Raw genomic sequence first — 11,221 nt, 5'->3', positions numbered from 1 at the left:
CAGTATGCAATATTGCACACATGGAACCAAAAAAATGCAAAATAAATTGTCGTCAAAGTTGCCGTATCAAAATACTTTCGTACTTTCGAAAGAACGAAGCAAGAATATGGCACCTTTTTACGGAAGTTGTCTAAACTCGGTTTTCAGTTTAAATCACAGTCCAGTGTAATGCCCAGGTAAGGAACTGTTAAGCATTGCTTATGGTTGACGTACGACGAAGGTGCTGTATGGAAGCGACTGTAAGTATCTCTTGAGGAAACAATATTTCAGTCGCCTATGAAAAAGCAAATCTATCAGACATCCAGTCTTCAATTTTTCCACACGCGTTTTGCAATCTTCCTTAAAAGAAGATACCCGGCATCCATAAGCTCTGCAGGAGCTGTCCGGGCAAAAAAGTAGACGGCTGGGTCCAGTGGGCCCCAGGCGGAGTAATTTGGCTTCGGCTGTGACTCCCTGACAGCGAGCATCATCTGGTCGACAACTTCGTTGATGTTGTCGCGGGCTGTCAAATCTAAGAGTGCTTTGCCTGTCTTCATCCACTCCTCGACTTCACTCTCGCTGTATTCTTCTAGCACGTCTGGCGGAAGATGGCTCATTTGCTCCCGGAGCACTTCCATGCGGCCGACGTCTTTCATGATGGGAGTCCTGTTGCGTTCGCGCGCCGAAGAGAGGAAACAGAATGACAGTCTTAGCACACGCCTCCGAGTAAAAGTTGGAGTTTGCCTGCATCAATAAATTAACATCATGATCATCAGGCTGATTAAACCTAATGCGGGGCAAATGACTCTCCCATGTCTCTCCAATAAACGCTGTCCTTTGACTGCTGCGCCCACCCTATGCCTGCAAACTTTTTAACCTCATCCGCCTATCTAAATTTCTGCCGCCCCTTGCTTTGCTTGCATTCTCTTGGAATCCACTCCGTTATCCTTAAGAACCAGCGGTTATCTTGCCCTCGCATTACATACCTTGCCCGAGCCATTTCTTCCCGTCGATTTCGACTAAGATGTCATTAACACCCGTGTGTTCCCTCGCCCAGTCTTCCCTCTTCCGGTCTCTTAACGTTACACCTATCATTTTTCTTTCCATAACTCGCTGCGTTGTCCTTAACTTAATCTGTACCCGTTTGGTTAGCTTCTAGGTTTCTGCCCCTTAGGCGAGTACCGGTAAGATACACCTGTTGTTGTATCAATAAATTTTCAGCTAGAAAACCATGAGTCCATGGGACTAATGCGGTCGTGTGGATTATGCAGCCCTTTGTACAGCTATGTGGGTCGACGAGTGGGTCGCTATTGGGGATGTTCCGCACCTGGACACGTGATTTAAGTCAGCCTGGCAGTTGCCCCCATCACATCATCGCCCCAGTGAATGTAAAAATCCTGGGAGTTTTCTTATTCACTCGTGCTTGAAACGTTGAGAAAGAGGCGCGAGGACAGCACCTCACCTGTAAGCAGTGGGCTCGATGGTGGCGACATGTACGCCCTTGTCACGGCACTCCATTCGCAGTCCGTCGGCCAGCGAGATGACGGCGTGCTTGCTCATGCAGTATGGGACGCAAATTGGTATGGTGTTACGACCTGTGTTCGTTCACGCCATTGGAAAAACCTTGGCATGGGTCTTTGTAGAATACAGCCCTTTACATGTGGTATCACTCATCTCTACTCAAAAGCACGATAAAGCCAACACTAGTGCAAAAGTTTAAAAAAGAGTAAATCAAAGTTCTCTTCCGATAATGAGGTGACTAACCACTCTAGTCGACACAGGAGCCGATAAAGCCGCTTTATCGCTTTGTTTGCGACTCAAGACGCTACCAGGTTTATCTCGATTGATCGCAGCCAGGCAGAGCTGATTCTACGTTGTTCCAGAATATTGCAGTAACTTTTCATGGTTTATCGCGAAAGTTCGCTAAGAGCTTTAAATTGAGCACGGCGGACAGCGGCGGACATTCTGTTCGACGACCGCCGAGCACGCTGGTTGCTACGCCGCCCCGAGTGATTGAGACCATTGTGGGCGCAAGTCAGCCCAAATAAAGAGTTTTGTTTAGACACCATATTCGCAGCCTTTCTGCTTTCCGGACCGCAGTCACCACTTCGTGACAATATGCTATGATGCCTGTTTCGGCATCTCATCGTGCTATTCATTACGCTTTCACCTACACATGCTTTGTGTATCTTAAATTCTCACGTGATGCAACACTGACATGTTTTCAAATGATTATTCGTGCTCCCTTAGCCGCATGCCGCTGTATTGCGTTGTGTGCTAGGGGGTCAGTTCATTGTTGTTCAAGCTATCCTTACATCTTTTACTCGGCCTCCCCTTAACATGATTTTGTTGTTGCAGAATAAATTTCAGTTTCAATTCAATTGAGAATTAAAATGAATGTGCTGTAATTTGGGTACAGCTGCCTCCTCCGATAAAGAAGAGTAGGGATTAGCTGCGGCGCAAAATGTGTGAACTCCTTTAAAAGGTCGTGTCTGAAAGAGTGTGAACTCCTTTACCTCGGCCGTAGCACCAGTCCCCACGTGCAAAACATTATTTATAAGTTGTTAATTACTCATTTTATTTCGGTACCAAACTTCGATTCATCGTCAGCCCCCATACGTGTAGTAAATTATTTCGCTGCAAATTTCACACTACAGCAACATTACCTCGAAATATCCGGACACTGCGACACATTACGAAGAAAGTGACAAACAATTGATGATTTAAGAACAAGGGACATTTGGTTCCGCTAAGAACCATTTCAGGACTACGGACCTGACTGCTCAGGATATTGATCGCTCGGTTCTGTCAGTCGTTTTTAAGGTATATGCGTATTGGTGTGACATTTTTGTCCGATATATGCTGCCGCACTGTCATACCTGCAGTCATGCCATTATGATTCTGTTAGACTTGCTTCTATAAATAGCAGGCACGAAATGAGGAAGAGAGTTAATCAAGATGCTTAAATGTGCTTTTTAGAACATGCTTATAAGAGGGAAACATAAAAACAGCAGCACAGAAGGAAGGAAAAACGTGAAACTGAACTTGTGTCAAACGCGCTTCGTTCTTTCTATCGTGTTGATTCTTATCTTTCTCTTGAGAACAGCCAGGAAAAAAACAATGCGTGGTAAGTTGCCTGGTGCTCTGTCAACGAAAGAACAGTACTTCATCTTCTAAGATGGCCATGTTTTTTGTGATATTGTAAGCAGCGAATATTTGTTACGCAGCGGGGTCACAAACCACACCAGCGGCGCGGGCCCTTCATAATTTCAAAGCAAATTCATCGCCTTCTGAATTTTCCCATATGGGAAACGTCTTTCCTTGAGGCAAGCTGGTGCACTAAACGTAAAGATACGCTAGATGAGCACCACCGACACCATACAATGCCCGAAATAATCGATCGAATGACAGCTCTCACAAGGTTCATAATATGCGTGACTGCTAACTCTCTAGTGAAGTCATTCTTATTTTCATCGCTTCGACATTGATATCATCAAGCTCTAATTGAAAAGTTTTTGAAAAGGAGGAACTGAAACAAAGTGTATAAGAGAGCGAAGGAATTTTTTTTTCTTGGAGTGAAATGAACGTCATGATATGGGAAGTTTCGCGTGGTTTAGGTTTCATGGCGCTCGACTACTGATCCGGAGTTCCCGGGTTCGAACCCGACCGCGGCGGCTGCGTTTTTATGGAGGAAAAACGCTACTGCGCCCGTGTGCTGTGCGATGTCAGTGCACGTTAAAGATCCCCAGGTGGTCGAAATTATTCCGGAGCCCTCCACTACGGCACCTCTCTCTTCCTTTCGTCTTTCACTCCCTCCCTTATCCCTTCCCTTACGGCGCGGTTCAGGTGTCCAACGATATATGAAACAGATACTGCGCCATTTCCTTTCCCCAAAAACCAATTATTATTATTATGGGGTCTAACGTCCCATAGCGACTCAGGCTGTGATTGATACTGCAGTGAAGGGCTCTGGATAATTTCGACCACTAAAGGCTCTTTAGCGTGCACTGACATCGCACAGTACTCGGGCCTGTAGTTTTTGGTCTTCATCGAAATTATAACGCTGCGGCCGGGATCGAACCCTCATCTTCCGATTCAGCAGCCGAGCACCATGACCACTGAGCCAACGCGGCGGCTAGTTTAGCTTGAGACCTGATGGTTGACATAATAGAGTATCAGGAGGTCACCGGTCTGCTCTGGTCGCGGCCAGGCATTACCATTTCATCGCAAGAAAATAAAAAATTCTCTACCACCAAACCACGCGAGCCCAACTTACCAAGAGCGCTGGCGACAAGAACGAGGCGGCCTTTGGACTTCCTGAGGAGTGGAAGGAACTTTTTGGACACGCTGACCACTCCGAACACGTTCACATCGAAGACGTGTCGGATTCGAGCCATGCTTAACCATTCGACCAATCCCAGGCTTGGAACACCGGCGTTTGCGACCACCGCCCAAAGGACTGCGCCAATGAAAATAATATTAAGCCTAGTTAGCATTGCAGATTAGAAAGCAGGAACCAATGACCATCTTGTGCGCTTTTTTTGACGAAATGAAGAAAGCAAGGCTGCGCAACTCGGTCTCAGAAATTTTTTATCGTAAATCGTGATGTGCGAATACCGCACACGAAATTGTGTGAAATGCTAATTCCTTTTATCACTTCTGTATGCAATAAGAATGGCGAAATCAGTGAAAATATTATTAAAAAGTTATTGAAAAGTTATTCAATGCACAAGGTTTATGTTCACTAAGAGGCTTCGTCGAAACCATTCTAGATTCACGTTCGGTTCTATGAGCAAATATTGGACAGCTCTGAACATCGTCTGTCCATTATGACTTATGCTGACGCCTCCTGTATTTTTTCTAGGAGGGCCGTGTTCGAAGAGCAATTTAATTTTATTCGGCAAACAGAAAAATGATAGTGAAGATGGCACTTAGAAATTGTTTGTTGCTTAAAAGGACTGTTGACATGAGCGCTGATGAAGGTGAATAAATGCAGAAACTAAAACAACCCTTTTGTAGATTGTAATTCTATGAGGGAGAGAGAGAGAGAAACAGATACTCTCATTAATGAAATGCATCTTCTTCTCATACATATCTCAACTCAACATACTCTCAACTCGTTGACTGGATTGCCGATTTCCTCTCGCACCGCTCCCAGTCTGTTCGCTTTAATTCCGTCGATTCTTCGAAAGCTGACGTAACCTCAGGTGTTCCCCAAAGCTCTGTCCTTGGCCCTTTGTTGTTTTTACTTTATATTAATGATTTGCCTGACAGTATAACCTCAAAGATCCGTCTATACGCCGATGATTGTGTATTGTACCCCACTATTAACTCTGTCAGTGATCACTTCCTTCTGAATGAGTCTTTTGGTATGTGATTGGTGCAATACGTGGCAGATGAAAATCAACTTCAGCAAAACAGTTATCATGTCTTTCTCCAACCGCCTATGCCCTTCTAATTACAATTATTCATGCCCTTCTAATTACGATTATTCATCCCTGCAAAGGGTACATGAATATAAATATCTTGGCGTTGTTTTTTCACACAATATGTCATGGTCAAAACACATCGATCATATCACAGCTAAAGCTCTTAAAAAGGTAGGTTACTTGAGGCGCACAGTACGGGACGCTCCTAAAGAGACGAAATTGGTCATGTATAAAACCCTAATTCGCCCTATTCTTGAATACGCTTCCAATGTTTGGAATCCATATAAGCAATGTGAAATTGATCAAATAGAATCTGTACAACGAAAAGCTGTAAGATTTATTTTTCGCCGCTACGACTTTCATCTTTCACCCTCATCTGCGATATCTTCCTTAAACTTAAGTCCGCTCGCATCCCGCCGGAAAACTGAGTCCTTAAAACTTCTTCACTCAATAGTGCATTCTGCTAATTGCCTCTCAGAGAGTAAGCATATCACGTTTTCAAAACCATCTCTAACCAGGAGCCATCACGATCTTAATATCCAACCCTTTTTTGCCCGTACTAACGCTTTCAAATACAGTTTTTTCCGCGTACCGTGGAGAGTTGGAACTCTTTAAATGGAAATATACGTGCCTTTTCTGTGTCTGATTTTGCGTCCGAAATTGAGACGTAGCATTATATGATGTTGTATGCAGCGTTTGTTTCACATTTTGCCATGTACCCCTTTATGCGTGCAACTGTACCGCATGATATCTGTAACCACTCCTGCTATAGCCCCTGGAATGGGGCTGCAGTATTTTCAAATAAATAAAAATAAAATAAAAAGAGCTCAAATACTACTGCGTGTTCGGGGAGGGTTTCGGGAGTGAAAGGTGGTCAAAGAAAGATGCAGGAAAAGGTAAGGTAACATGGTAATGAAAATAACAAACTTATTTGCTCCAGTGGCGGTCAGAAGCAACTGGTTTAACCCTTGAATGCGCTCTGTACACACCTGTGTGTACAGTTACCTGAGGTTTTTTTGAAACTGGGCTGCACCTAGGATTGATTTCTCGGCTTCGTGTGAATTTAGCATCATTCATGTCACAAATAGGCTGTAGTTTCGTGCCATTGACCGTACACGATAAATAACAGTTAAAAAAATAGTGAGCTGTCTAGCAAGTTGGCCGCCATTTTTATACGCACTGATTTTTCGACCTGTTAAAAAAATTGTTTTCCCCTTAACTTCTACATCAATGCTCATGATCGAAACATGAACTTATGCCATGATCTCTCTGGCGTTTAACTTAAAATTGCTATCATTTCGATGCTACTATATTTAACCCCTGTGGTTTTGGACATACCTATTAAAAATAAAAGGGTGGTAGTTTGTACTTGAAAGTGAACCTTTAAGTTTCTTGAGGTCTTAATGTATTTTTTAGACGCAACATTATTTGCTTTTGATGGAAACAAGAAAATGATGCCGCCCCCATCTCGAAGACGTTGAAGTAACGAGGGTTAGCTGTTTAGATTACTAGAATTGATTTGAACGAGATTAAAGTGAGGTACACCAATGAAAATACGAATTTTTACGTTTATTCTCCCATATGATAAACATAATCTCAAGCATTTCACTTGTACATATTGCAACCAACTATGACACAAATCACTGCTTAACATTTTCTTCACTGGCACCTTCATCAAATTCTTTACTTGGATGGTTACACGAACTGTCTTCGTCCATGACACTTTCGTCGTTGTTCATGGATTCACATACTGGATATATCAGTGACGTCACCGATGAATCACCAATTGTGTTGCTATTGATTTTCTATGGCGGCCGCCATCTTAAATTTATCGGTGACGTCTTCAATTGGCGACCGTCTCGGATATATCAGTGACGTCACCAATCAATCACCAATTCGATATACTAATTACGTGACCAGTCGATCACCAATTGGGTTGCTATATCGGTTTACCATGGGGGCCGCTATCTTAAATTCCTTGGACTAAAAAAATTTCACGCCGAAGGGAGGTGGTAGCAGAACCCAATAAATGGAGAAACGTGATGAGTACGAGCTAACGCTCTTTTGTAAATGGGTGCTGGAAAGAGGCAGAAATTACGTTTTCTTTCTCAACTCTGTGATTTGGGCTACACTGCGAGTGAAATGAAGATTTCAAACACACGCACCTCTCGACCCGAGGGTGTTCTTCACAGAGACGAGGGCCTCGTCCATCTGGTCTTCCTTGGTGACATCTAGCTGAAGTACGTGAACGTTCGGCTCCTTGGACAGCTGGCGGGCTTCGTTGCTGGCGGCGTTCAGGCAACCGGCGTACACAAAAAAGCCTTCTCGGGAAAGCCTTTTGGCTAGCCGGTTTCCGAACCCAGTGTCGCAGCCTTGCGAGAGATTAGAAGGCCATTGTCAGCCAAAATGAGATTAAGGATCTGTCAGCTTTATGATAAAAAAAAAATTCCCGACAGAGTGCGCCGCACATGTTTCTCTTTTTAGCTGGCCGCTTTCACTACACTCAACTGTAAAAACAAAATTGCCTGCGATGTGCGCAGAGCTGTATGTGCTGCGCAGAGCCGTATGTGCACAAAGCAGAATGTGCGCAGAGCAGAATGTGCACAGGGCATTAACCGATGCAAATTCGATCCCAACACAAATAAAAGAAATAAAAAGTATACAAAGAGCATGAAACAGCTTAATGGCAGCGAGGTCCTAAAAATAGAATTTAGTGGAGAAAGTATTGTTAAATATGCGACCCCAGCCTGCATTCTATTTCGGCACCCCGATTGCTTTGATTACCTTACATTAATAAAATTAATAAGTAGTATATGAATGTAGACTTAGTAAATTACTTTTATAAGATTTCGGTACTTAGCCTGCAGTAGCATAATTTCCATTCTATTTAGCTGAAAAAGAAAGGAAATCCACTAACCTGTCACCAGCACTGCCTTGCCTTCGGCATCAATCAGTTTCATGGGCAGCTTCGACGACAGGAATCGCGCCAGCCAGTAGCTCGCCACCAGCACCAGGCACCACGATCCAAAGTAGACGGCCACTTCAGTTAGCAAAGGCACCAGTCTCCATAGCTTCCAGACAGGCAGGATCAGCGCCAAGAACAGTATCCATATCGTCCTCATGATGCTTCCTACAGGACAATGCGGCACAATTTTTGTTACTGCTTTTCCAAAATAAAATAATTAAAAATCACGCAACTGTACACCGCTCTACGATGAAGACCTGTGGCCGGCTGCACCCTTAGCGTGAATGGAGACACTGGACTCTTCGGTACGTTGTGTCAAGCCTCCGCGGGCTCGTATCTTTTCGCTTGGATTGCAAGATAGCAGGTTATCTGCTCTGTTCTCAAGAATAGAAAAACTGGAGACGTTTTTTTTTTCTGTATTTTTTTGGCAGTCCACGAGGAACTGATATGCCTCGCCTGAATTGCAATAGATATGGGGTTGGGGGCAGTTTAGTACGGGAAACAACCATCAAGCGACAATTTAGTTCTGCATGCCGGACAGCAGGCTCGAAGTGTCCTCAGGTTGCCATGTAGCATATAATAGTTCCTGATCCGTGCCTGTTCCATTTGCTCAGGGAAATCCCATAACATGGACCAGATACAATACGAAGTGGGAACACAGTTCTTACTTCAAGTTAGACTTCGCCATGCCATCTATTAGCCGCCCTGGTTAACTTAGTTGGCCCCAAATACGATCCCATTACTGTAAATAATTGTTCTCAATTCAAGAAGTTTCTGTGAAAGCTGCATAGGTTTCCTTCATAGTCGTAATTTGCGCTGGAGTGAATTACAATTAGTAATTACTCCATTACTTCACGATAAGCGAAAGTCGGAAGGCAACATTAGAAACTAAAGGGATTGCCTTCAGGAACATAAAATTAGTATCTGTAACAACAACCATTAAAGCAACCATTACAGCAACCATTACAGACAACACTAAATTGTAAGCAGTTTTAAATGTAGTCATTTAACGCCCGGAAGCTACGCATGGTCTATGAAGAAAGCCATAGTGAAGGGCTACATATTAATATGGACCACCTGGGGATCTTCAACGGGCACTGAAATCGCTTTTGCGCTCATCTCCATTGAAACGCGGCCGCCTCTGTCGCCGGTATTTCGACCTGGTCGTTCGGCTGAGTAGCCGAGCGCCCTAGCTAACCACTGAGGCAGATAAAATCTATCACTTCAATGCGGTTAGTAGAAACAGCTTACCACGAAAAAAAAACTCGCCTTTTAGATCCTATAGCATTTGGCATCGACTTCACCGCTGCGCAGATTCACCGTGAAAGCTTCACCAAACTCCGCTCACGATCGCTCTCGTTTGAACGTCCGACGTACCCGACAACTTGTCGGGTATGGCGTCAGCACAATTGGCATCGTCACTTGCCGATACCCGACAAGCAGCTGCAAACTTAAGGTGCTTACGTGACAGCGTTTTCCGACAGCTTATGCGTGAGGCCAAGGGCCCTGCGGTGAATATCGTTTCGTACGCCTTCGGGCAACGGTGAATGCGGTGCTCGCGCCTTTCTCCCTTACCGGGGAATGCGGTTTCAACTTCCTTACAGCATCGGATCTCAAGGCAGCGGCGTGTGATCTGGATCGTAGATAGGAACATATCGTGCGTTTCACGTGGCCGCGTATGTATACAGGATAGCTTGGGCGTCGATTGGGGGTGCCGCATTAGCGTCACGACTTATACCGGTTTCACTCATGCTCTGCCAGGGAAAAAAAAAAAGAACGATCGGCACTGTCTCGCACAGCACGAACAGCCGTTCTGTTATTTTCCTTGCTGCACGAAGACCTTTCCTTGCATTGCACGAACACGATAAGCAGTTCTGACCTTTGCTAATCTTGGTGTTAATGCGTTCCAAGCGGAAACCAGGAAGTTTTTATAGCCGCGGCGACCTAAGGCGTTCTGTCCAGTTTCTATTCTGCCAAACTGATCCTCTCCCATAAATGATCCATTTTTGATTTTGGCATGTGTATTGTGCCGGAACAAATATAAGAGCGCCTCATATACATGACACGTTGATGTGATTTTCATGACGCAGATTTGTTTCTAAAAGGTGAAGTGGTTAGGCTTATCTCGTTATTTAATCTCCAATATTTATGCACTGCAAACAAGACTTCAGTTCTTTGAAAAATTGACCTCTATTTTCAAGACAAACTATACAATTACACCCTTCAACATCGAGCAAGATTCGGCCTCCCCCCCCTGTGATACTACGCTGTCGTGCCGCCTGTGGCTGAGAGTGGCGTCCACAAACGCCTATTCCCGTCTCATCACAATGGCAGACTCTTCAGCGTGTGAGCAGTGAAGTTGCTATGAAACGCTGAGCCACCTGCTCTGTGACCGCCTCGCTTTGAAGGAGAGCATGCCTTGCTGGCTGATACATTACGCCGCTTGCACTCTCTTCCTCTCACACAAACTAAGATTCTGGGACCTAGGTAAAAACTTTCATTGCAAAGGAAACCGGTGAAGGCGCTCCTAAACCTCTTAAAGGACTCGGGGTTGAGTTGCCGCATATAAGCTTTGAGCTTGAAATGTCCTTGAGTGTGCTTGAGCTATCCACATGGATTTGTAATTAACTCATTTCGTTGCCAATCTTTATTTTTTTTCAATTTACCCCCCCCCCCCCCTTCCCCAACGTGTATAGTAGCCTACTGGGCATCGCCTAATGGACCTCCCTGCCTTTCCGTTCATTCTGTTTTTCTCTCTATATATACACCCACAAAACACTCCTCTGCAGAATCCGACGAAGTTAACCCGGTATTCACTTCAAATATAAACGGCCCAATTAAATCTTTG

General features: G+C 44.5%; 1 protein-coding gene across 1 annotated transcript; it reads right to left on the bottom strand.

The window, feature by feature from the left end:
* Positions 1–291: 291 nt before the first annotated feature.
* On the bottom strand, positions 292–8,692 carry LOC144104560 (retinol dehydrogenase 7-like). The gene is made up of 6 exons (XM_077637649.1): positions 8,607–8,692; positions 8,326–8,538; positions 7,574–7,780; positions 4,256–4,438; positions 1,442–1,574; positions 292–645 (listed from the first exon to the last, which is right to left on the bottom strand). Exons 2-6 carry the CDS (start codon positions 8,528–8,530, stop codon positions 309–311), a joined length of 1,065 nt encoding a protein of 354 aa, XP_077493775.1. The 5' UTR covers positions 8,531–8,538; positions 8,607–8,692; the 3' UTR covers positions 292–308.
* Positions 8,693–11,221: the final 2,529 nt, after the last annotated feature.

Source organism: Amblyomma americanum, chromosome 9 (assembly GCF_052857255.1).
Source record: "Amblyomma americanum isolate KBUSLIRL-KWMA chromosome 9, ASM5285725v1, whole genome shotgun sequence".
NCBI classification, from domain to species: Eukaryota; Metazoa; Arthropoda; class Arachnida; order Ixodida; family Ixodidae; genus Amblyomma; species Amblyomma americanum.
Note: the sequence above shows the minus strand (reverse complement) of the source record. Positions and strands in the feature narration are given on the sequence as shown.